The sequence below is a fragment of the Lemur catta genome, chromosome 20 (assembly GCF_020740605.2).
Source record: "Lemur catta isolate mLemCat1 chromosome 20, mLemCat1.pri, whole genome shotgun sequence".
Lineage (NCBI taxonomy): Eukaryota > Metazoa > Chordata > Mammalia > Primates > Lemuridae > Lemur > Lemur catta.
In genome coordinates this window covers 31,734,348-31,758,899 of record NC_059147.1, presented here as the reverse complement: position 1 = coordinate 31,758,899, position 24,552 = coordinate 31,734,348, and the positions used below count along the sequence as shown (strand labels likewise).

Below are 24,552 nucleotides of genomic sequence, written 5' to 3'. Positions count from 1 at the left end.
AGGTTCTGCTTTGACCCATCTGCATTGGAGTTGTTGAGTAGCCAGTTAGAGACAGGTAGTCACTGGTGCATTAGCAGTTGGGAGTTTTCCAGATACAGGTTTTTTATTTTTCTCCCCCTAAACTTCCTGGGACTGAGATCCCATAAGCTCGTTTCTGAAGGGCATGCAGATGGGGGGAAACCCAGGGCTGGGCCTGGCTGCTCCCAGCGCTTAGATGTCTCTGGAGGAGAAGTATCTAGTGAGAGACTGAGGTGTGGCTAGTGAGAAAGAGGGGTGCAGTGTTGTGTGTCCCCGCTGCCAGCCACCACTCTCAGGAGAGAGGCCTTCCCTCTGTCGCGTCCCTGGTTCCTTGTTTGCTGTGTGTCTTCTCTTTGTTTGCCATCTCTTTGATCTGCAGTGTCCAAGTGCTACTTTCGAGTGATTGATTGACCGACTGACTGACAGTCTCACTCTGTTGCACGGGCTAGAGTGCAGCGGCGTCATCATAGCTCACAGCAACCTCAAACTCCTGGGCTCAAGCGATCCTCCTGCCTCAGCCTCCTGAGTAGTTGGGACTATAGGCATGCGCCACCACACCTGGCTAATTTTTTAATTTTTATTTTATTTTTTTAAATTTCAGAGTATTGTGGGGAATTTTTCTATTTTTAGTAGAGATGGGGTCTAGCTCTTGCTCAGGCTGGTCTCGAACTCCTGAGCTCAAGCCATCCTCCCACCTAGCCTCCCAGCGTGCTAGGATTACAGGCATGAGCTACCATGCTTGGCCCGTGATTAAATATTGTAATATAAAAGGCCTTTCTGGAAAGGTTAAGTAAGGTTACTGTTCACAGTGTGGATAATGTGCTAGCGTACTATTGAGACTTGACTTCAACTGGGTTAATATTCTCATATTTTTTTTCCCTTAAAAGGTAATATTTTGTTCTTTAGATTCAGTAATTTGAGAAAATCCTGGTTTCATACGGCGTGCTGAATATTTCATGAAGGCAAGTGGACGGAGGGAAGCAGGGAGCGTAATCGCAGCAGACTGCGGCAATGGTCTGGGTGCCACGTTCGTTGGCCAGGTGGAGCGAGGGCTTCGGTGCTCTGCAGTGTCCCCACCCTGACTCAGGTTCCCTCTGCCACCAGGCTGGAGACATACCTGGGCTGTAGGTGCTTCACTGTCTCCTTCCAACCCGCTTTGGGGTGTAGCAGCCTGTTCCTCACGGCCACATGCGGGATGTCACTGTCACCCAAATGGTGCCGCCTCTGAAGTCTCACAGGCCCCCGAGACCCCAGCGTCAGTCCCGCCTTTTCAGTCCTCTGAGTCTGTCCGGGTGCTGTGACGTGTCCTTCGCCTGTCCTGCCGGCCTTCTCTTCCCCTTTTCCTATGGACTCTGAGGTCAGCCATTGCAGCGCAGCTGTTGCCCCTGCTGATCTCCAGCCTGCGTGAGCCTTTCGGGAGCCGAGAGGACTAACCATTCCGGTCACTTTACTAGGCACAAGCTTCCGCATTGTCTGGGCTGCGGGGTCACGGTTCAGCCCTCCCTTGGCTGGGGCTCCCAGTAGCTATCCTTGCTCCTTCCTGCGCTCCTCACCCAGCCCCACCTCGTCTTCACTCAGAAACAGTCTTGTGCAGTACGAACTGTCGTAGCTTCTCTTCATCTTACGTTTCTCTGTAGCTGCCCCTTTTTCCTAGGGAAGAAGGGCCAGCTGCTTTGTCAGCTGTCCCCCGATCCCACTCGCGCTGGCGGCCTCCTTGATCACCTGCCCTGGTCACCTGGCTGAGGCTGTGTTCGTCTGGTTTCTCCATAGTAGAGCTATTCCCCCTTTCCATAGTCTTTGGAAGGACGTCACCGCACAGCCACACCAGGGAATGCGGATTTGCGCCACCTCCCTGTGGCAGGAGGTCTGCATAAATGATGTGGAATTCTTCGGCACACGAGATTTGCATATTCTCTCATATTTATTTATTTATATCAGTCTGGACTCATAGATATTTATGTTTTTACTCAGGGTTATAGTGCAATACTGTTTTATTTTGTTGCTCAAATCGTTCCAGCTTTGGCCGTCGAGAGCTCTTGCAGTTGGTTCCTATGTCCCTTTGACACACTGTGTGTGTGTGTGTGTATGTGTGTGTGTGTGTATGTGTGTATTTTGAACACTTCCTTACTTTCTGGCAGTACAAGATGCTCCAGGCTCATCTTGTGTATTTCCTGCCTCAGCCCTGGTTCCTTTTATTTTAGTGGAGAATGATGTTAGAAACCAAGATCTGGGTGTTAGGTGTGCTGGTGCTATCAGGGTGTGGCTCCTGGGCCGTCTCCGCCGACAGAGCAGGTAAGTTTACGTGCGCATGCTAACCCGTGTCAACACAGGCATCCACAAGTATTTCTGTGTGTGACTGTATTTACATTAAACGTGAGTTCGTGCTCGCGTCTCCACCTCTAGCGCATGCCCGCGCGGTCGCTACAGCCTCCTCCCTGCTCCTCTGGACCCTCCCGCTCCTCAGCGAGAGGCCTGGCTCCCACCATCTGCCGCCCGTTACTTAGCTGTTCAGGTCCAGAGTGTGAGGATGATGGTTTCAGAGCTGTGTATCACACCCCGAGGGAACAGCTTAACTCACATGCCGTGCTGACGGCTCCTTTTGCCTTTATTCTTAGAGATTCCACTCACTGCCCAAGTTTCTTTGGTCAGCACCTTTCCCTGCGCTCTGCGTGAGTTTCCTCATGTTTCTCACACAGTCAGTCTTTTGTCACAATCCGCATTTTATCCCGAGATCCTTGACCTCCTACATGATTTTTTAATAAAGTGCATACACTAAAGCTCACTGTGTGATAAGGTTCTATGAGTTTGGGCACGTTCATAATGCCATGGAGCCACCGTCACAGTACCACAGAGCAGAATAGTTACGCAGCCCTGAAACCCATCCCCTCCAGCCCTGGCAGCCACTCACCTGTGTCCCGTCTCTGTAGTTTGCCCTCTTCAAAACGGACACCCCTCACCCCGTGTCTGAGTCATAGCTAGATCTCTCACAGCAGGGTTTGATTGTGCTTTGTATAATTCTTCTGTGCTTGAAACAGATTCGCTTATTTCTGTTTTTTATAGGTCCTCAGTGGGTGTATGAATAGTAAAGCAATGACGACTTTAAACAGTGTTTTAATATAAACATGAATATCAGACTCTAGGGCAGACATTTTTAGTATTACAATGATAAAAGTAATTATTAAATACATCTTGATTCTTTTTTGTAGTAACTGATCACCAAAGAATACTATACTTTTTGTTTACTTATTTGTTTTCAGTGTGTTTATGAGAAATACATCTTCTGTTTATAGTCAAGGAAAAAAGTCAGGAGAAGAGTTTACGAAACTTGCTTGAAGTTACAGATAAAAGTAAATGCAAGACAGGGTCTTGACTCACGAACACAGTTTGTACAGGAAGAAAGCTGTCCTGGCAGCCGGCTGGGACTTGCCTTTTGCTACATCCTTCCGCTTTCACCCGTGTGTGCCTGGGATGAGTGTTTTTTTTCCTACTCTTGTTTTTATAGAGTCATAATTGATATACAATGAAATGCACAATTTTAAGTATATAGTTCACTGGGTTTTTAAAAACAGTTCACTGAATTTTGTTTTGACAAATGCATATACTTTTGTAACCTACTTCCCTCTCAAGATCTGGGCGTGCCCATCAACTCAGAACGTAACCTTGGGCCTCTTCTCTGTCATTTTCCCTTGTGCTCAAACCCGGCTTCCGATTTCTTTCAAAGTCAGTTAGTTTGCCTGGTTTAGAGTGTCGTACGGGTATATAGTCTGTATATAGTCTGTGTCTGGCTTCTTTCACTTAGCGAATTTTTGAGATTTATCCGTGTTGGTGCTTGTATCAGTAGTAGTTTCCCTTTGCGCAGAAGTATGCCCTTGTATGAATATAGCACTGTTTATCACCTGTCGGTGGATATTTGAGTTGTCTCCAGTTTGGGGATACTATGAATAAAGCTGCTGTGAACAGTTTTGTACAAGTTTTTGTGTTCATATTTTTTTTCTTGATAAAATATCTAGAAGTGGAATCATTGAGTCATGGGATAGGTGTTTGTTTACCTTTGAGAAAGTGCCAGACTGCTTTCCAAAGTGGTTGTTGTATTGGGTACTTTTTAAAATTTATAACAGTAGCAGGGCTTTGGTCTCATTCTAGAAATTCTGCTGTAGACCTGCAGTTGGCAGTCCTGTATTTTGCAAACCAGTTTTAGATTCTATAACTTTGCTAAGAGAAGCTCATCGGAAAATAGTTCAAAATATTATTAAGCATTTAAAATTGTTCGCAATTGCATAGATATTCGAATAAAGTTATTGTTTATAAATACTGTACTTAAAAAGTTATCTCCCTTAGTTTAAGGAACTTGGGATTCCCGGCCACACCTGTCACTAAAAAGCTCAGAAGGAGCTGAGAGCTGGGAGTATGTGAGGGAACCATTGGTGTGTCAGTGTTTGCTGAGGGCCTGGGACGGAAGGCTGCCCAGTGAGCCCGGAGGAATCTCATGGTGGCACGGCACACTAGAGGCAGGAGACAGTGAGGGCCTCTGGGTTATGGGGAGGCACCCAGAATGTGTTCGATGGCAGAAACCAGGGACACTCTCCCTGCCCACCTCTTGGTCCCGCCTAGGCCGTGTCCCCTATGCCCTCCCACCTCCAGCCTGTTGGTGTAGAGTCAGGCTCTTGGTTTCACACAACACACAGCAATGGAGGGTTTGGGGAAGCAGAAAAACGTGGGAAGTATATCGTCACATACAAACAGGCAGACAGGCCATCAGGTGCCGCGGAGCCAGCCAGGCCAGCAGCAGCCAGAGTTCTGCCATCGGGAGGTCGCCGGGCCTGCCTTGCTCTCCCGAAGCCCCTTGCCCGAGCTCTGCTGTGAGGAAGGTGCATGCCCTAGCCTCACCCTCTCGTTCTGTTTTATATTCTCTCCTTAGGCCTTCCCTTCCTCTTTGTCCTGTAGTTCTCCTTTCGGGAAGATTTCTACACTCGTCCAATACTATTTTTAAAATTCTACCATCGTGTTTTTATTTTTTAATAGGAAGTTCTCAGAAGGTTCCTCTTTTTGTTTCACAGATACAATCTTCTCTCTTATTTTTTAGAATGTTTATTAGAGTTGTGTGCTTTGTTGAAGTTTCTCAGTGTGTCGCATCTCTTCTTGATTCCTTTTCCCCTGTTTCTTTTTTGGGCCCTGTCTTTCATGAGACATGCTGTGCTTGCTTCATTTTTATGACAGAGCTGTGACAAGCATTTAGAACCTCTCTGTCCGTGGGCAGGGTGTCGCCTGGTGGCCCTGGTCTTGGGGAAGTCTGGCAGCGAATCTGACCTTTTTGTTGGGGTTCTCCGACATCTTGATGCCTTTAGACCTTTTCTCTTGGGACATGGTAATGCTTCCAGAGAGGATTTCTCTACTCTCCCACCTGCCAGGGTTCTGGAAGCCACGTGGGAAAAGAGCGCTGGGCATCTCTGCTGTCAGCAGGGAGCCCTCCCTTGGCTGCAGCGTCTTCCTTCCCGTCCTCGTCCCTCTCGCAGCAGGGCCTGCAGTTCCGTCCAGCACCCCCGGCCTCTCGGGCTTTCTCCCGATGTTTCTGGAATTCCTTTACTGTGGCCAGTGAACTGGTTTGTTGAAGGTGGAGCTGCAGGCCAGACAGATTTGGTCTGGATTATCCCCAGGATCTTTCTGGAGGGATTTTGGCTCATGGATTTGTATTAACACTGAGGCTAAAAGAGCAGAAGGGCAGAACGGACAAATTAATTGCTTAATTTCCAGGATTGTCAGTCAATCTCAGAGGAGCAAAACTTAGTAAAGCAACGATTTCGTGGTTAAGGATAGTTTTGAATGATGGAACTTTATGTGTGAAATGTTCTGTTGCTTATATATACTCTAAAAATTAATCATATGGTAAGATGCGTTATATACTTTTCTATCATAAATAATTTTTCTAATGAGATTTTGTTATTTTTCAGATCCTATCACATAGGACAGTATGCACCTTAAGATCCTGAAGAAAAGGCACAAAATGTTCAAGTGATGTTTAGAAATAATTTGTGAGGTAAGAGTGTATAATCTTTAATCAGATGTTTAATCAGTGTTTCCGTTCTCAGAGCTGACACTAACTTGCATATTTTTGAAAATATAGCGTGTGTGTGTGTGTGTGTGTGTGTGCGCGCGCGCGCGCGCGCGCGTGTGTGTGTGTGTGTGTGGGGGGGGGAGTAAAACATGGAAGCAGCGGCACAGAGGTGGACGGTAACAAAGTAAATCTTTTCACCTGCTGTGTGTGGTTTGCTTGTCGCACGTGCTTATTGAAAGCGCGATGTGTCTTTGGGGGTGCATCTTTGGGGGAGCATCGGGTCAACTGCACTGGGAAGTTACTGGCCAGTATTACAAGATGAGGGGAATACTCCAGTGTAAAGGAAATGGGAAGTTTTTTCCTGTGTGTTTGTCCCCTTACATAATGAAGATCTATAGTGTTGCTTTTAGTGTTCTGGGAAACAGGACTTTATTTAATGTGAAGATAAAGAGGTTGGGTTTAAAAATGCAGAGGGAATTACATCGGCCATTAGAGGACAAGAGTGATGATGCGACATCAGTCTGACAGTCGATGCTTGGTGCTTTCAGATCCTCCCAGCAACGAGCTTGGCGAGTGTGCGATCGATAGTGATTTGTGTTTAGTGCGGAGATTGCGTCTGTACTCCTGCCGAGCACGCACACGGCAGTATCGCAGCTCAGACTGCGTGCCGTTGGCTCTGCTGTTCCCGGTGTTCTTAGATTAGACTCCAGTGCAGGGCGGGATTCTTCACGGCCTCCCTCCTTCCTGTTGCATTCACGAAGTGTGAATACGGTGACGCACAGATGCCCCTGTGCTTTACTGCAGAGAGTGCAGTCCGTCCAGGCTGACGTCGCTGTGCTCAGTGACCGCCTTCTTGCAAATGAGTGATTTCTGGATCTCAGATTATTTTCCTGTTGACTTCTTCTAGTGGGTCTTACAGATTTGTCACTAAAGCACTCAAGCATTATACGTCCCTAGTGTGCACTTCTAGGCATGTCCTGCCATGACCAGGGGTTGGTGTCTCTGTGGGTACTCCCCTCACACCAGTGTACCTGCTGTCTGCACCCCAGGTGAAGGCACGTCACCGTGGGCTGCACCCTGCTCTCCATGGCAATTCTCACCCACACCTGGACCAGAAAGGCCGAGCTGCACTGGCTCAGGGGTTGGCATGTGTGCCGTTAGACAACTCGCAGGACCCTGCTTTCTGCGTAGAACTCGGACCGCACAAATGCTGCACCCTCACGGGAGTGGATCTTGCTGACTTACTGCTTAGCAAGCAGGCACCCCTTTCTCACAGAACGCATCCTACTTGAGAAGTAACCATAGATGAAGTGGTTCTGGTCAGAGGAATTTTCTAGCTTAAGACCTTGATGTACTTGGGCCTGCAATTGTGATTCACTAAGAAACTTCCATGGCAATTACTAGGAGGTTATTTGAATCTGAGTGAAGGACCACTTTCTTTTTGTTGCATCTGGCTTTAAACAACATGTCCTTGCTGCGTGCCAGGCAGCAGGCAGGCACGGAGTGGGAACACGGGACAGAGACCCAGAGCCGCCTCGGCAGGGCTGACCCCAGGCAGGCAGACGTGGGAAAGTTCTCCAAGGTGGAAAGTGGTGAGTGACTAGACGGAGTGCTGATGAGTGTGCCTGGGCATTTGGGGGAGGCAGAGCAACCTCCAGATACTTTCTCGGCCCCCTGACAGAACCAGGCTTCCCAAGTGTTACAGGCAGAAGCAGTTTCAGCCTCAGTCTGTAGATAGTCACATCTGGTGTTTAGAGACCCCTTTTCCAAGTGCTTCTCGGAGGAAGGAAAACTCCCTTCTCAGTGGGGTTTGTGCAGAGATGGTAGATTCTGCACAGGTGTTTGCCGGAGCTGAGCACGCGGATCTGGAGGAGATCAGTAAATGCTACCTGAAAGAACGGTGGGGTAGGGCCTGTCCAAATTCCTTGGCTCTTTAATTTCTTCTATTTCACTTAAACATTTTTTAAAGCCAATTTTGTCTGATTCAAGAGTAGGGCTATTTTACTGACTTTGGAAAACAATTTCATTTTTCTCCCGTACCCATCAGTATTTTTATATGGAGAGGGAATTCTGCAAAGTATCTAGGGTATGAACTCTGATCAGCAAGTTCATTTATTAAATGTTTTCACAATTGCCACGTTCCAGTTGCATTTAAGGAAGAAAAATGTCACGCCCAACTTTGAAAAACTGCAGTCGGTCAGTTGAGAGTGTTCTCATCCTCCTCCTTTTTCATACTCGAAAAGCCACGTTCTCCTTACCGTGTCTGTCTAAGACGAGCAGAGCTTCTGGGCAGTTGCTGAAACGCATGTCCGTGTTCTCTCCCCCGTGAGAAAGCTCAGTCACAGTCAGCCGTGACTCCTCCCTCGCTCTCTGTGTCATGAGCATCACAACTCCTCTGTCAGTCGGCGAGAAGAGACGGTGGTGAATTTAAAGAAGCCGTCAAAACAGTTACTAGGGAAAACGCAATGTTTTCTTTAGTTTCTTTGGATCCCGTATGTTCTTGGAAGTCAGATGGTATAGGAAATAGGGGAAAGGTGTCAAAAGAATAGCTTAAAAAGGAATGGATTAATGAAGGAGACTTTAAAAAGATTAAAACTGAGGTGAAGGGGCGTTCTAGAAAGAGTATAGAGTCAGGAAACATAAAGGTGGGAGACTGCTGCAAAGATGTGATCACGGAGAAATGCGGGTTGGAGCTGAGCCCAGTGTGTGTGCGCCGGTGTAGAGATGAGTGGAGATCACCCATCCTCTCACGGTTCCTTCCTTGTGCCGCTCGGTACATCTGTGCCCAGCGTCTACGCGGGAGCACTGAGGTGAGCTGCTGGCCGGAGCGAACACGGGGCCCGGGTGGAAAGGGTACAGCAGTGGCACAGCAGGGTCCCTGTACCCCGCAGGAGCCTGGATGCTGGGACTTTGCGTCCAGCTGTGCCTCTCGCCATCCTGGTTTGCATGTGGCTGTGGCTGGCCACGGGTGGCTACGTAGGCATAGCCTGTGTGTGGGACCTACTGGGTAGCAGACAGCGAAACAGTCATTGGGTGAAGGGTTTACAAATTCAAACCTTAACCAGTTTTCATGTTCTTTTCTGCTGTGTATATTTAGACTAACATTGTAAAATGGCCAAGGGCAAACTGTAACCATCACATTTGAGGTGTCTCGTGAGCGTGTGTGTGAGTGTGTGTGTCCCCCTGAGCCTCACCAGCTCCGTGTCAACCCCTCTCTAGGGTGTGTGTGTCCCCCTGAGCCTCACCAGCTGTGTCAACCCCTCTCTAGGGTGTGTGTGTCCCCCTGAGCCTCACCAGCTGTGTCAACCCCTCTCTAGGGTGTGTCGGGGAAATCATGCAGCCATCAGGACACAGGCTCCGGGACGTTGAGCATCATCCTCTCCTGACTGAAAACGACAATTATGACTCTTCATCGTCCTCTTCCTCCGAGGCTGACCTGGCAGACAGGGTCTGGTTCATCCGTGACGGCTGTGGCATGATCTGCGCCGTCATGACGTGGCTTCTGGTCGTCTATGCAGACTTTGTGGTGACGTTTGTCATGCTGCTGCCTTCCAAAGACTTCTGGTACTCCGTGGTCAACGGGGTCATCTTCAACTGCCTGGCCGTGCTCGCCCTGTCGTCCCACCTGAGAACCATGCTCACCGACCCCGTGAGTGCTCATGCGTCACGCCACACACCGTGGCCACGGGTCTCTTGTCCATGTAACCTCCGGTTTCTATTGGTTCCTGGATTCAGGCTGGTAGCATTTTTCACGTCTTAGCCAGAGAATAAACATTGCTTAAATAGCAGTGATCTCATGTATACTGATGGAAAATATTATCCCATTGGGCTGTTCCTTCAAGTGAGGAGATTATGCTAGAGAATTTCTAAAATCCCTTCTGGGTCAAATATTTTATATCTCTAAAGGATGGACTGAAGTCCGAGAGGCCTGGGTTCTAGATTTCACCACTTTACTACATCTTTTCAGTTGCCTTTTGACCATAATTTAACTTCTTTGGGCTTAAGGTTAGATGTTTTTTTTCACTGTCTAGTTCTCTCATTGTTATATCTCTGCTAAAGTGTGAAGCAAACATTGCACTCACTTGGGTGGTAATAGGTAAAGGCTCAACCCGCCTGCGAGGCAGAGGGGGGATTCCGTAATTGCTGCTGTCGTCCGGTGTTACTTTGGTGGAAGCTGGGCAACCTAGACTGTAGGTACAGTGCAGAGGGAGGGAAGTGACAGGCGTGTGGAAACCAGAACGGTAGGTCAGACCTGCCGCAGTGCGATACTCTTAGTTCCCGCCGTATCGAGGGCCGCCTGGTTCAGCTTCCACAGCGGGGTTAGGGCTGTGTCTGAGTGTTGAGACGTCTCCTGGTTCGGGAAGGGCGCTGGGGCCGATTGCACGGATCCTTGGAGCTCGACTGTCAGTCACCTCCAGGCCGTTCCAGGCTCCTCCCCGCGCCCCCCCCCCCCCCAGCTTGGAGGAGATGCCCAGGGGCCGCAGGTGTGCCCAGCCAAGTGTTAGTGGTCCATATGGGGTTTTACTGGAAAAACGTTCTTGTCACTGCTTTAGAACAATGGTTTTAAACTGCTGGTGCAGGGACTCCTGATGTGTGCATTTAAACACCAACCGTAGCTTCATATGTAAGATTAGGATTCTTTTTTGAGAACGAACTGATACTGATCAGCTTCATGTAATGTGGTTTATCCATGGATTTATCTAGCTTATGTGATATCTGAATGGGTTACATGGGGTTTTGACGTACGTGATTTACCTTGTCTCCTATTTGACTAGTAGGGGTCTTGGGTAGTCTGTCCCTGGGAATAGGACAGTATTATAGACCCAACCCGGTGGGCAGTTGCAGAGCGGTCCCTTGGGGCAGACTTAGAAGCAAAGTCTGCCGTTGGTTCTGTAGTCTGATCTGATCGTGGAGTCTCTGACCACAACCGAGTCTCTTCCCCAGTGGGTTTGTGCCTTCGGAGATTTTTTAAGGGTCATCTCTTCATTTCCTTTTACTCAGCAAAAGGATCCCTCTCCTGCCAAGCCCTGCTCCTGATCCCCCAGGTGTCTCCCTCCCCTCCTCTTCCTTGTCTGCAGCAGAAACCCCTCGCAGTCGGGTGCTTAGATTATGCAGAGTGGCAGGGACAGTGACAGGGACAGGGACAGGGTCCGGATCAGTGATTTCTACTAGAATATCTCACTATTGGAAAAGCCCGGTTACTGTTGACCATCTGCTGGACAGTGAAAGCTGGGCCGGATCCACCCTCCACGGGCAGTTGTGGCGAGACCATGTCTGTGCAGAGCTGCTTGCTCGTGAGTGCAGGGTGTAGACTCAGGAGGAGGCTTCTCTTGGCAGAGTTTGTTTGTTTCAGCTCATAAGTGCACCTGTCCCTTCCCCCTCTGCATTTGGGCTCTCCAGCCTCTCAGCAGACCGGCTGCCGTCCCCACCCGCTTTCCTCCTGGCGGGGGGGAAAGGCCTCCGAACTTCCAGGAGGCCCCGAGAGCTGGGGAGGCCCGGAGGTGGGGTGGAAGGTGTGCAGGGCGCTGCCGCTGGCCCTGGTGTGGGCGTGTTCCTGCTGCTTGTCCAACCCCCTAGAGGACCTCGAATGAGGCGCCTTGAGGGAGGGGCACCAGGGCAGAGGGAAGCTTGACATCTTAGACGTCAGGGTTGTTTTTACTGAGGTTTAATTCACATGCCACAGAATCCATCCTTGTAAAGCGTGTAGTTCAGTGGTTTCTACTACACTCACAGAGTTGTGCAACCGTCACCACAGTCAGTTTCAGGACATTTTTATCACCTCAGAAGCAAACCTCACACCCTTAGCCGTCACTCCCCAGTGCCCAATGCCCTCGTCTACTTCTCTTCTCTAGGGATCGGCCTGTTCTGGACACAGAACGGGAATGGAATCGTGTAACACGTGGCCTTTCATGTCTGGCTGCTTTGAGCGCCGGGCTTTTCAGGTTCACACTGTACACGTAGCAGCACTTGCTCCTTTCTGTGGCTGAGTAACATCCGTGGCGTGGACAGACCATGTTTTGTTCATGGCCATCACCAGCTGGGCAACTGCGCCGTTTCCACGCCTTGGCTGTTGTGAATAGTGCTGCCCTGAACATCCGTGTGCGAGTTTTCACGTGGGTGGCTGGCTCGTTTCTCTTGCATCTGGGCCGTCTGCCTTCCAGAGATGTGTTGTGCCATGTCACGTCCCATTTGCTGTTACTGTGGAAAAGTACATGCATATCTCAAAAACTGAGGTATTCGGAGTTTTAAAATCTGGCCATTTCCTCTTATTGAGAAAATTTGTAACACTCAACACCTGGGGTGTATGTGCAACATTATAGGATTTTATAAAATCATAATCAGCATTAAGACTCCTGGCTTCATGGAGGAAAGTTGGTTCAAGACTCCAGATTGCGGTATGTAAGTTAAGTAAAATGCTCTCCTTGTTCTGATTTAAATTTTCGAAGACAAAATTTAAACCCTTACCATTTTGAACTTCTTTAAGGAGGCAGTTTCTAGTGTTGGGAAACACTGGGACCTTGTTGTTTGGAGGAAATCAGCTGGAGTGGGGGCTGGGAGGGGACACTCGGTCTGCCTTGCAGCCCCCTCCCAGCCCCGCTTTCCCCTCGTCTCAGGGGCCCCCTGCCTGCTGCTGCCGAGGCCAGCTCTGCCTCATGGGCCCTGAGCCCAGCAGGCTGTGTCTCTGCGGCATACTCGCCCGCTGCACGTCTTAAAACGTGGATGTCACAGAGGTTCAGGCCTGTGGCTTTAAGGAGCTCCAGCGGGGCTTCTGCCTCCACCTCCATGATCTCCCAGGACTTCCTCTGGCCCCCCCACCCTTGCATCTTCTGATGCCTGCGGAATCAGTGCACCCCTGGACTCCAGATGTCTCTGCAGGTCTCCGTCCAGACTGGAGCATTTCTGCATGAAGTGCAGGCCCTGGGCTGAGGAGCAGGCTAGAAGAACTTGCTCCCTTCTTTGAGGCATCAGCACCCCCAAGGCAGGTCTGCCTGCCTTACTGTAGCCTGCCACAGCTTCCAGAATAATCTCCCACAAGCACGGTTCCATTATGTATCTCCGCTGCCGAAAGAGCAAAGCCTTCCCTGTTGCGGCCAGCACGGGCCTCGCTGCCCCGTGTCTGGTCTCAGGTCAACAGCACTGCATGGGTGACTCTTGGGCTTCATGCTCTGCCCTGTGCCGCCAGCTCATGGCCCCCTGATGCGTCTCTCCACTGCTTCCCTGTCAACCATCCTTGTCCGGCTCCTCCGGCACTTAGGGCGTGGACAAATGCACGGTCACACCTTTGGACACTGCTCCCAAGGGCTGCCTCGTGCCAGACACAAATCCAGTCAGGAGGTCTGGGCCGCAGGTGCCAGGGTTCGTGAACACTTTTGAGAAGGTTGGCAGAGAGACAAATGTATTGCAAAACTTCAGAAACACGAGATAAAGTCCTTTTGAGATTGCTTTATTCATTGTTCCCCTCCTGCCCCTGGTGGGTCTTATCAGTTAAACCCTCCCCTTTAGAAGGGTGAGAAGGAAATGGTGTGGCCAGAAACGCCCTGGCCTGCAGGGCACGGTGCCCTTGTGTGGGGACACGCCTTGCCTCTGGTGCGTCCCGCAGTACGCTGGGAAACACTCGGGTGATCCAGCAATTGGTGAAAAGGATAAGGTATTTATTTTTTGTTTATTTAATACGTATATCCTTTTTTGTGGAAAATAAAACTTCTGGTCCTGCCCAATTAATAGCTGTTTTTCATATGCTTTAAGTGGTAGCCACAGCATTATAAATTATTTGATGACCTATGAAATCTAAGATGAATTCTTAACTTTTCCTTGTCTCCACCTAAAATCCATTCTTATTGTACCATAGGGGGCTGTGCCCAAAGGAAATGCCACGAAGGAATACATGGAGAGCTTGCAGCTGAAGCCGGGGGAGGTGATCTACAAGTGTCCCAAGTGCTGCTGCATCAAGCCGGAGCGTGCCCACCACTGCAGGTACCGCAGCCCCACCCTGAGCAGGAGGCTGTGTCCGGGCAGTACCGTATGGCCCGAGGGTGGCGTTCTCCTGCCCGGGTGGAAAGCCGAGGCCAAGGGCCAGTGCCAGCTCAGTGCCCTGGAGTCTTGCCCAGAGTTGATAAACAGGACAGAATTCGGGATCCTTCCTACCCATGGAGACTCAAGGGCGATAGCCAGAGGAAGTGACGGTCCCTACTTCTGTGTCGGTGGCATGGCTGCCACAGGCTGTGTATGTGTGCTCAGCTTCTCCTGGGCACATCCCGCGTGGAGTCCAGTGGGATGGCTTAGAGTCGTCCCCTCACTCCTGCTCCTGGTTTCTTCCAGCCCGATAGATAGAAGGGCTGTTGTGTGTTAGCTTTTGTCCTTAGCAGGGGTGGTGTTGGCTCCCAGCACTCTGGTCTTGAACTCCTGAGCTCAAGTGATCCTTCCACCTTGGCCTCCCAGTGTGTGGCTGGACGTTGCTTGTAGGTGTTAAAGTTTGACAGTCTGGGTGTATTTCTCCACTCCTTGACATGGTTGTCACACATCTCTGTACTGTCAAACTGATGGGGTGTGGCTGTGCCTAGACAGTGCCTTTTTCCTAGTAGGTCATGATTTGCCAGGACGAGGATTTGCCAGGATGAGGATGAGCTGGAGACGGACGCCAACGAGAGGAAGCAGCTAGGAAGGGGGTTCTGAGCACTTTATGACTATGGTGAAAAGTGTGAGAAGGTTCACATCCACACAGTCTGGCCGGAAAGGAAAAATAAGCAGGAAATGGTAGAGGATAGCAGATTGGGGGTTATCTTGGGCCGGGGTGGGAATGGGGAGTGACTGCCTGTGGGCATAAGGTTTCTTTGTGGACAACGGAGTGTTCTAAAGTTAGACGGTGATGGTCTCTCAACTCTGCAAATATAATAAAAAGCATTGAGCAGTACATTTACAATGGGTGAACTTTTATGGTATTTAAATTATAGTTCAGTAGATCTGTTTAAAAAGATGAAATGGGAATGTTTTGGAAGTTGGGTGCAGCAGAAGTCAGGCAGAGAACCTGCGTCAGGGAACAAAAGGTGATGCTGTTGTAGAAATCTACCTGGAGTTAAGAAATCTGCAGCCATAGATGTTTCGCTTGATGTAATTGAATGGTGCAAGCTATTTCTAAAAGAATAATTGACTGCAAATTAGTTATTTAAAATTGGATCTGCTGAGCTCAGTGTCTCGTGCCTGTAATCCCAGCACTCTGGGAGGCCAAGGTAGGAGGATCACTTGAGCTCAGGAGTCGTGGTGGTACACACCTGTAGTCCCAGCTATGCGGAAGGCTGAGACAAGAGGATCACGTGAGCACAGCAGTTTGAGGTTGCAGTGAGCTACAATGACACCACAGCACTCTACCCAAGGCAACAGAGTGAGACTGTCAAAAAAAAAAAAAAAGTTGGCTATATGGTATGTTTTTGGCAAAAATATTATAAAAACATGATTTTATGCATGGGTGTATATATAGATAGTTGGATGATTTGAGATGAATAATTTGAAGATACCAAGAATTTCTCTTTCTTTGAAGGGGAAAGTTCAAACTTTTTTTTATTGAAATAGACATAGAATTTGTAAGCTTGCCAAATGGGGAACATTAGTGATAGGTGTGCGTGCTCCGGTTCTACTGGGAGAATCTGAAACTTGTAACTTTTGCCCTGAACCTATTAGTCCATTTTACTTAGGAAATAAGATATTTCAATTAATTAAAATGATAAACATTAAAGGATATAGTGAATATGTATTATAGATGTTTTTTAACATGCTGTATTATTATTATTATTATTTTTGAGACAGAGTCTCGCTCTGTTGCCCAGGCTAGAGTGAGTGCCGTGGCGTCAGCCTAGCTCACAGCAACCTCAAACTCTTGGGCTTAAGCGATCCTCCTGCCTCAGCCTCCCGAGTAGCTGGGACTACAGGCATGCGTCACCATGCCCGGCTAATTTTTCTGTATATATTTTTAGTTGTCCATGTAATTTCTTTCTATTTTTTAGTAGAGACAGGGTCTCGCTCTTGCTCAGGCTGCTCTCGAACTCCTGACCTCGAGCGATCCACCCGCCTCGGCCTCCCGGAGTGCTAGGATTACAGGCGTGAGCCACCGCGCCCGGCCAACATGGTGTATTATTACAGAATATTCATTCTGATTTTCCTCCACCTTGGTTGTGTTTGGTTGTTACTCTGGTTTCCTCACCACGGAACACTGAAAATCAAACTCTCCTTTTCAGTATTTGCAAGAGATGTATTCGGAAGATGGATCACCACTGCCCGTGGGTGAACAACTGTGTAGGAGAAAAGAATCAGAGATTTTTTGTGCTCTTCACTGTAAGTAGAAATATTTTTGTAGTGACTTATATTGACTTAGAATAAATTTCCCTGCTCCAGGTAAGGTTCTAGATAAAGAATTTCTAACACCAGACCAGTTTCTTTCCACCTGTTTCTCCAGGATTCAAATTACAGTACTGTGGTGTCACCGGTAGGAAGGAGTCCCAATAGATTAACACGTGTTGCTGGTGTTACTTTAGGTGTTCACTGTGGTTTATTTCTCTGTCAGATGCCTTCAGTCGCCATTGTTAAAAGGATCTTCCTAAAGTATGTTAGAGCTTATATCTCTATTGTATATACTTCTATAAAGTTATTTAACTTGGTCCGATATGGTCTCGGGTAGGCAAATATCGACTACTGCAACTTATTCCTTCCATCATTTTTTTCCTGAAAAATAAAATGGAAGTGTAAACATATTTCATCAGCCTTTGCTCCTAGAAAAATTGTTTTTTTTTGTTTGGTTTTGTTTTTTTTGAGACAGAGTCTCACTCTGTGGCCCCGGCTAGAGTGCTGTGGCGTCAGCCTAGCTCACAGCAACCTCAAACTCCTGGGCTCAAGTGATCCTCCTGCCTCAGCCTCCCGAGTAGCTGGGACTGCAGGCATGCGCCACCATGTCCAGCTAATTTTTCTATATATATTTGTAGCTGTCCATATAATTTCTTTCTATTTTTATAGAGACAGGGTCTCACTCTTGCTCAGGCTGGTCTCGAACTCCTGAGCTCAAACGATCCGCCCACCTTGGCCTCCCAGAGTGCTAGGATTACAGGCATGAGCCACCTCGCCCGGCCAGATTTAATTGTTTAAAAGTTACTAACCAATTTCCTCTGATTCTAGATGTACATAGCTCTGTCTTCAGTCCACGCTCTGATTCTCTGTGGATTTCAGTTCATTTCCTGCGTCCGAGGGCAGTGGACTGGTGAGCTGTGGTTTTGTCTGTCATTCCCGGAAGCGCGTGCTGTTGGGTTAAAACGGGAGAAGATTAAAGGAAGAATCTGTTTTCTAATTTTTAAGGAAATCTTTGCAGTTAATTCAGGAATAAATCAGATTTTTTAAAGAAAAGAATATGGTGAAATTCTAACACCACCATTTTGCTAGTTTAGTTTCTATTTTACAGATTTTTGAGGCTGGAGGGAAATTAGTATTGTTTCCACCAAACCTTGTGTTTGTTTTCTGGTTAGCTAGCTCACCACTGTTCAAAGCAATCCCTGACATTATTCAAACAAGTGTAAAAACAGGCGTTATTAATTGGCTAGCCACAGATAAGCAGTGAGGTGCCGATAGGTTTGTGCCACCCCAGGGGCCAGATGGGGAGTGGCCTCCTGTGAGGACTGCTCACAAGTGTAGATACACTTGACTCTTCTTGTCTGGCCTGAGTTGCATTGTAATAAGCAACTTAATACACAAATACAGCATCAATAGAAACCTCTGGAAACTGCCGGCTGGGAAGCAGTGGTGTGAATTTTTGTTGGAAGGGCCACCCTCCTCTGCTTTTTGGAGAACAATGAACAGTCCTGTTATCCAGAGTGGACACATTCATTCCTCCACAGAAGCCGGCTGAGGCTGGCACTGCAGGATTCTTCTCTGAGCTAAGCCCCCTGCCATCCATCCTGCAGTTTGGGCTATCATTGTGCTCTGCCGTCCAGTTCTAACCAGCTTTTTCTTGTTCTCAGAATGCAGTGACTTTTCACCTCCAATAACTGTAATCCTGTTGATCTTCCTGTGCCTTGAGGGTCTTCTGTTTTTCACTTTCACCGCAGTCATGTTTGGCACCCAGATCCACTCCATATGCAATGACGAGACGGTACGCCGTGGGCTCGGGTGTGCTTGCCTAGTATTCGGCCAAAGCTTGAGTAGATGGGAAGTCCTAATGTCAGTAACAGGTGCATGTGTGTGAACTGGGGAGATTAACCGGACAGACCTGGTAAGCGGTGACAGGTTCCCTGTATTTGCATTCCTTGCATGTACACAGTGCACATTGCAAGTGTCAGTTTGATTGGAGAGTCAACAGAGCCAGGCAAACTCCTGGCCCCTGCAGCAGCTCAGGGAATCGAATGCCTTTGTGCCCTTGCCCTGCAGCGCCAAAGCAGGCACTCAGCAAGTATTTGTATCCAGTAATAAGTGAATAAAAATGCTGGTGCCCTGGCTCGGAGGCCTGTCCTGGCTGTCTGGTCGGCTGCCCAGATCGGGGCCACAGCCTGGCCGTCTCTGCAGCCGCACCATGTGCACAGAGGATCCGGGTGGAGCCGGGAAGGAGAGCCCACTCTACCGTCGCCGGGAGCCCACACTGTACTTGAACACAGTGGGCTTCTGAAGTTCGGTGGTGTCCCCTGTTTTAAGCACTTGGTGGAACCTGTGTCTGTTGAGGTTCCCAGAGCTGCCACTACTTGATGTTTTTTCTGCTTCCAGGAGATTGAGAGACTGAAGAGTGAGAAGCCCACGTGGGAGCGGAGGCTTCGGTGGGAAGGGATGAAGTCTGTCTTTGGGGGGCCCCCTTCGCTCCTCTGGATGAACCCCTTCGTTGGCTTCCGATTTAGGCGCCTGCCAGTGAGACCCAGAAAAGGAGGCCCGGAGTTCTCTGTGTGAGCCCCCATCAGGCTGCACTTCTGATGGACTTTGAGTTACTTACTTGGGGTCTGAAAGGGCGTCAGCAGCTCATCTGTGACCAGCAGGCGAGTGGAACCTGGCAGCAAGCAGAGTTCCACATACGTACAGTCACAGGTTCTGCTGTGCTCAGTGTTCACCCGTACCGCTCACGAAAGGTGTGTGGCCACGTGACGAGGCCAAATGTCATTACCTTGCTGCACAGTTCGGATTTTTGTTAAGAATACTTTGCATTTTCGAAGAAGCTGTTTGGGATATTACATGGGTTATTAAAATCCTGTGTTATAAGCTGCTTTTTTCAATCATGAAGAAAAAAAAAAGTCAATCCAGTGAACAAGAACTCTCCGACCGGTCCCTCCAGGGAGTTCCTGTCGACCCTGATCCGTTAGTGTCCTCCCGCGGTCCCAGCAGGGGCGTCTGCACAGAAAGACATTTTGGTCTCGATTAGCTCTGACACTTTGCACTGAAGTTGCAAAAGATCTGTGCACTGAACAGTGAGGTGGCTTCCGGCACACTCCGCCTGCCCGGAAGAGGCATCCTCTGACCCTTTCAGCGAGTCTGTCTGTGTGCGTGTCTGTGCGTGTGTGGGCCGTGTGCATGTGTGTCTAACTGGCAGTGTTGTTTAGACGATGTGACACGTATCGGCTGTGTACAGCAAACAAGCTATTTTTTAGAAGCCGAGTTTCAGGGAAGAGGGAGAGCTGCCGCGGGGCCTCCCCGCGGGGTTACTATGAATGTATCGCATATTGGGAGTATCTCGATCCAAAGAGCAATCATTCCTGTGCGCGCCTTTGTTGCCCTCCTGTTTTAATTTTATTTTTAAAATCTTGGGTGCATTAGGGCCTTGGAACTGATTTTTTTGGTTGTTGTTCCAGCCAAATTAGCAGTGTGTAAATGGCACCTCGGTAAGAGAAGAGCAGAGTCTCACGGTGGCCTAATACACGGTGCAGCTTGGTGCTGCTGGCGGGTGTGGGGCGGGCGGGCACGCCAGCCTGGCGGTGCAGGAGAGGTGGGCGTTGGCTGGGAAGGCGAGGGGACCACAAGGCAGCCAGCCCCCAGCAGGGGTGACTGTACACGCCTGGTCGCAGGCAACGCTGACGCCAAGCAGTCAGGATGGCGGCGGCCTGCGGGATCCTGAGTCAGCGTTTGTGTCTCCACCCACAGCCCAAGTGGGGAAACAGGATCCTTGGTGCGGAGCTTAAAATTATGCCAGAAAGCAAACAGCTCCCCGCCTTGGGGACTTGCCTTAAACTTGCCTGGTTTGTACATTTTTTGCCAGTCGCATCAAGAAACAATCTGTGACAAAATCTGAGGGTCTTCCTTGAAGAAAGTGGGTGTTTCCCCCCTGGGAGCTTCTTGCCTTGTGTTCACCTGCCAGCTGCCCTGTTCCGTGTCGGGCACTCTGGGCCCTGCCTCCGTCAGGGCTCTGCCACCGCCCATGCACAGCCGCAAAGGGACCTGCGTCTGGCCAAGGGAACAAACCTGCAGGATGCTCTAACAGGGATGGAGTCACTGCAGGGGACGAACTGTGTCACAGCCAGAGGAACAAAACACGTTGCGGGTGATCCAGGAGTTTCCAGAGATTGTTTTGCATATTCATTTGCACATCTGTTGTCTGGGTTGGACGTGTGTATTGGGCTTCAATGTGAGGCTTTTAATATGTATATCCTGTTTATCAATAAAAATTATTGAAGTGGTTGAATCCTGTGAGACTTGGCAAGTGTGTGAAATCAAGTATACTTGACTTTTCAACCTCTTCTTTCAATGTAACTTTTATATGAAATAAAGTAACCAGTTGACAGTTCTCAAACAGTCTCCTACGCCCCCGTTCTTCGCGCGGATGTCTGTGTGTTTTGGGTGGGGGTTCTTCCTGTGGTTTGGGGCCCAGCCCAGGCTGTTGCAGTCTCTCCTCTGCAGCTCCCAGAACCTCCAGGTGCCTCCACGCCCATGAGGAGTGACCCGGGCCTCGGGCTGCTCACGTGTGTTTCCCTCCCCACACCCCATCATTGCTTCAACGCCTTTAAATTTATAATGAAAATATCACCCAAATAGGCAGTGACTAAATCCTGTCTTCTGTTCTGTGTGAATTTGGTCTGGCTACGAGAGTAGAGAAAAATAGGTCGAAGGACAGCCGGGAAACGGCACATAAAAAGCCGCATGCCCGTAAAATCTGGTCTTCCCGGTGGCAGGGTGAACTCCCACACTGCCTGCAAAGCCGTGCTGTTCCCTACCTGACTGCTGATTTACGCCAAGACAACCCGAGACCACGGGCAGGTAGGCCGTGGTGATGCGCACCTGGGCCCTTCCGGAGCCGGAAGCCGAGTGTCTCCGAGCTGGGAGGGAGCGGGTGGCTCAGTGGCCAGGCAGCTCCCTGAGAGGTCCAGGAAGTTTCGGAAGAAGGTTCTAGACACGATGGGTCTGGAATCCCGGAGTTCCTGTTAACTGTGGGATTGACTGCCGCTTCTCACCCAGCGTGCACAGGTCACGCCCTTTGTTCGTCACAGTTTAGATTGTCGTGACCAGCTGCTCTGCTGCCAAACCAAGGAGGGTCCTGTGATGTACAGTTTTCTGCTTTTCCCAGGCAGAGGGGACACAGCCTCATGGGTGCCCATCACAGCCCCGGTAGAGCCTCCGCCCCGCCAACCTCTGCGTGGGCGGCCCCTGCACCAGCGCCTGGCCCCTCCCAGCAGGCCTGGCTTCCCCAGGGGCACGGGGTTCAGTCCACACCTTCTGGAATCTTCTCATGGCACAGCACACTCCCTGGTAGGTGCTGGAGGAGGGCACGTTAGGGTTCAGGTTTGCAAGATTTGGGTCTGTCTGAAATGCCGTATCCTGCCTCGCCTGTGGTTGCTGGCTCTGCTAGACCGTAGATTCCAGTTGGAGTACTTGTCACTTTGTCACTCCACATGCGGAAGACTGCCCCACTGTCTTGCAGCTCCCAGAGCAGCCACTGGGAGGAGCCATGCTCTTCCGGCTCCTGTTTTATGTGAGTTTTGTTGTTTTTTTTTTTAAATCTCAAGCAGCTTTTAGTGTCTTCTGTTTAGTCCTCAGTTTCTCAGTTGCCAACAGTACGACTTGGTGCCTTGGTCCTCCGTCCCGCTGCTAGGGCCTAGTGGCCCTTTCTGTCCAGTTCTGGCCAACGTCCTGTGTCCCGTCTGGGGGAATCTCGCTCTCCCCGTTTTCTTTTCTGACTAACGAGTCTCACGTTGGACCGCCTAGACCCGTCCTCCGGTTTTCCTTCCTTGTCTGTTTGCTGGAAAACATGCTACCGTTGTCTTCTAGCTCTGCTGCTGGGTATTTTATCCAAGCTGTGACAGTTTCATTGTAATTTGCAAGAGCTTTTCATCGGTCCCTTGTTTTGAGGAAGCAGCATCCTGGTCTTCTCTACTGGTGCAGCGTGTTCCCTGTCTCAGCACACGGGTTTTGTTGTGTGTTTCTGTGTGACTCCGCGTTACCTCTGTTTTCTCCCGGCTCGTCCCACCTTGCTCTCCTGTGTGCTTCTGGCTGTCCTGACGGAGACTCCAGCAGCGGCCTGGCAGGGCTGCGGGGAGCCAGCTTTCGCACGAGGGCGGCCCTGCAGGTGCCGCGGCAGGGGCGGGAGACGGGCTCTGGCTTTCTTGGGGCAGCTGGAGAAGGGCCCAGAGGCCTCGCTGGCCAGTGAGCACACTGGCCTATTCCCTGCTCTGTGCCTGGTTCCCTGAATCCAGAATGTTCCGGGAATAAACTGCCCTCTCCTTTGGGGCTGAGGAGGGGTACCTGGCGTCCAATCTGCTCTCTAGAGTCCTCTTTCCAACACACTTCTGTGTCCAGAACTGCTTCCAGTCTTTGGCTCTCGCCATGTTCCAGGGAGGCAGGGTGGCCTGTGTGCCCATTTCACAGGTGGGAAGATGGAGGCCACGAGTCCCTGACAATGCCGGGAGGCTGGAGACAGGGCTGCATTTCCATACAGTGTATCAGCCTGTCCTCAGACACATGATTTCCCTTAACTCTGCTGTCACCATTTCACAGTGGGGGGAAGCCAGGCTCAGGGACCCACAGGCGGCAAACAATGATCATATTATGTTCAGTGTTACCAACATTAGCTATTTAATGATAATGGTGATACTAACAGTGTGAGGGGTTGGCTGTGTAACGGAGGGGGCTTCCCTCCCACTCACCTGAGCACCCAGAGGCACAGAGCTCCGTGAGGACCAAGTGCTGCCTCCGCGGATTCACGCCCGTCACCCTCGGCGTGGCTTGGCGGGGGCCCTGCAGGGCGAGAAAGGTTGGCTCCTGAGCGTGCGTCTGCACTGTGACCACCAGAGGGCGCCACGAGACAGCAAATGCCCACACGCTGCTCAGGCCACAGAACATTCCTCCACCCCCAGCTCGTCCATCCAGCATGTGTCAGCAAAGCCTCTGCCCTCAGTAGACACTAACACAGAACTTCAATGCGTGCTCGTATACGGCGATTTGTGCTATGACAGCAAAGAGCAGCAGGGAGAGGGCAAGCCAGGGTGGACATCCTAGAGGAGAAGCAGTCAGGACAAGGCCCGTGAGGGAGGGATGGTGCTGCACAACAGTGTGTGCAAAGGTCCTGGGGCAGTGCACCTGGGGGCAGCGAGTTTTAGACTCTTTGATGTCAATATGGAGCCAGAGCTGGTTAACGCCACAGAATGCTGGGCACTAAGAGCTGCAGGATTCATCCTGCTGAGCCCACCGGGCTCAGGAACGTGCTGAGGGGCGAAGGTACGAGGAGTCCCTGGGCTCAGTGGGGCGGAGACTCATCTAAACCAGGTTTCTCAAAGGATGGGCTGGCCATGGACCTCACAGCCCAGGAGCAAAGCAGACAGGCTCCTGAAGATAGCGACTTCCAAGACCTTTCCCTCTGGGGCAGGGTGGGGGGGTTCTCGGGTGGGAATGCTGAGGACAGTTGGGGACTGCGAGTGGCCAGGAGGGGTCTGCACATGGCCCATCCCTGGTCTCTACCCGGGTGCGGCCTGGCCATCTGCAGCACCAGCACTTGCCCTCTGGGTGGCCTGGAAGGCTGGCTGTGGCCCTGCCCCACAGAGCTCTCGGGACGCCCCCACCCTCAGTGCTGTCAGCGCTGTTAAGCCCCTGCTCTGACAAGCCAGGGCACCTCCCCCAGCAAAGCTTGGAGGAGGAGCTGGGCCTGTGGCCGGGCCCCTGCGGGACAAATGGCCAGGCAGAGCAACCCCACACAGCCACGCATGTGCCGGGTGAGGTGGCCTGACTCCAGCTGGGCTCCTCCTGCACCTCCTCCCCTCCCCGGAGCCGGTGTGATGAGTGGGGGCTGGGAGTGCCCCCTTCCCCAACGCACCCTTCCCTCCTGCCCTGAGCTCTGGCCCAGTCAGAGCGGCCCCATCTCACCAGGAAGCCTCGTTAGTCAGCCGCGTACCTTGGTATAAGCGAGCTTGTGACCTTCCCCCCAGGACACTGGTTCTCTAAGCGTGTCCCCTCCCGGACCAGCAGCGTCAGCCTTACCAGGAACTTGTTAGAAATGGAAATTCTCGGGCCTCTCCCCAGGCCTCCTAAATCAGATGCTCCGACAGCTG

General features: G+C 50.4%; 1 protein-coding gene and 1 long non-coding RNA gene across 6 annotated transcripts in view; one reads left to right on the top strand and one right to left on the bottom strand.

The window, feature by feature from the left end:
* Positions 1-20,807, top strand: part of ZDHHC7 (zinc finger DHHC-type palmitoyltransferase 7) — a 27,080-nt gene extending 6,273 nt beyond the window's left edge. The window contains exons 1-8 of one of the 3 annotated variants that reach the window (XM_045533717.1): positions 2,294-2,310; positions 5,967-6,052; positions 9,388-9,719; positions 13,920-14,044; positions 16,300-16,396; positions 17,231-17,312; positions 18,067-18,197; positions 18,803-20,807. In XM_045533717.1, coding sequence (XP_045389673.1) covers positions 9,405-9,719; positions 13,920-14,044; positions 16,300-16,396; positions 17,231-17,312; positions 18,067-18,197; positions 18,803-18,979 — 927 coding nt within the window. In that variant the 5' untranslated portion in view covers positions 2,294-2,310; positions 5,967-6,052; positions 9,388-9,404 and the 3' untranslated portion in view covers positions 18,980-20,807. Of the gene's footprint in view, positions 1-2,293; positions 2,311-5,966; positions 6,053-9,387; positions 9,720-13,919; positions 14,045-16,299; positions 16,397-17,230; positions 17,313-18,066; positions 18,198-18,802 lie in introns of those variants that run through there. The other 2 variants (XM_045533718.1, XM_045533716.1) reach the window with 2 other exon arrangements.
* Positions 16,124-24,552, bottom strand: part of LOC123625326 — a 23,193-nt gene continuing 14,764 nt past the window's right edge. For all 3 annotated transcript variants that reach the window (XR_006730457.1, XR_006730459.1, XR_006730458.1), the window contains 3 exons: positions 23,155-23,245; positions 17,212-17,351; positions 16,124-16,783 (listed from right to left, as the gene is read on the bottom strand). This is a non-coding gene — a long non-coding RNA (uncharacterized LOC123625326). The remainder of the gene's footprint in view (positions 16,784-17,211; positions 17,352-23,154; positions 23,246-24,552) is intronic.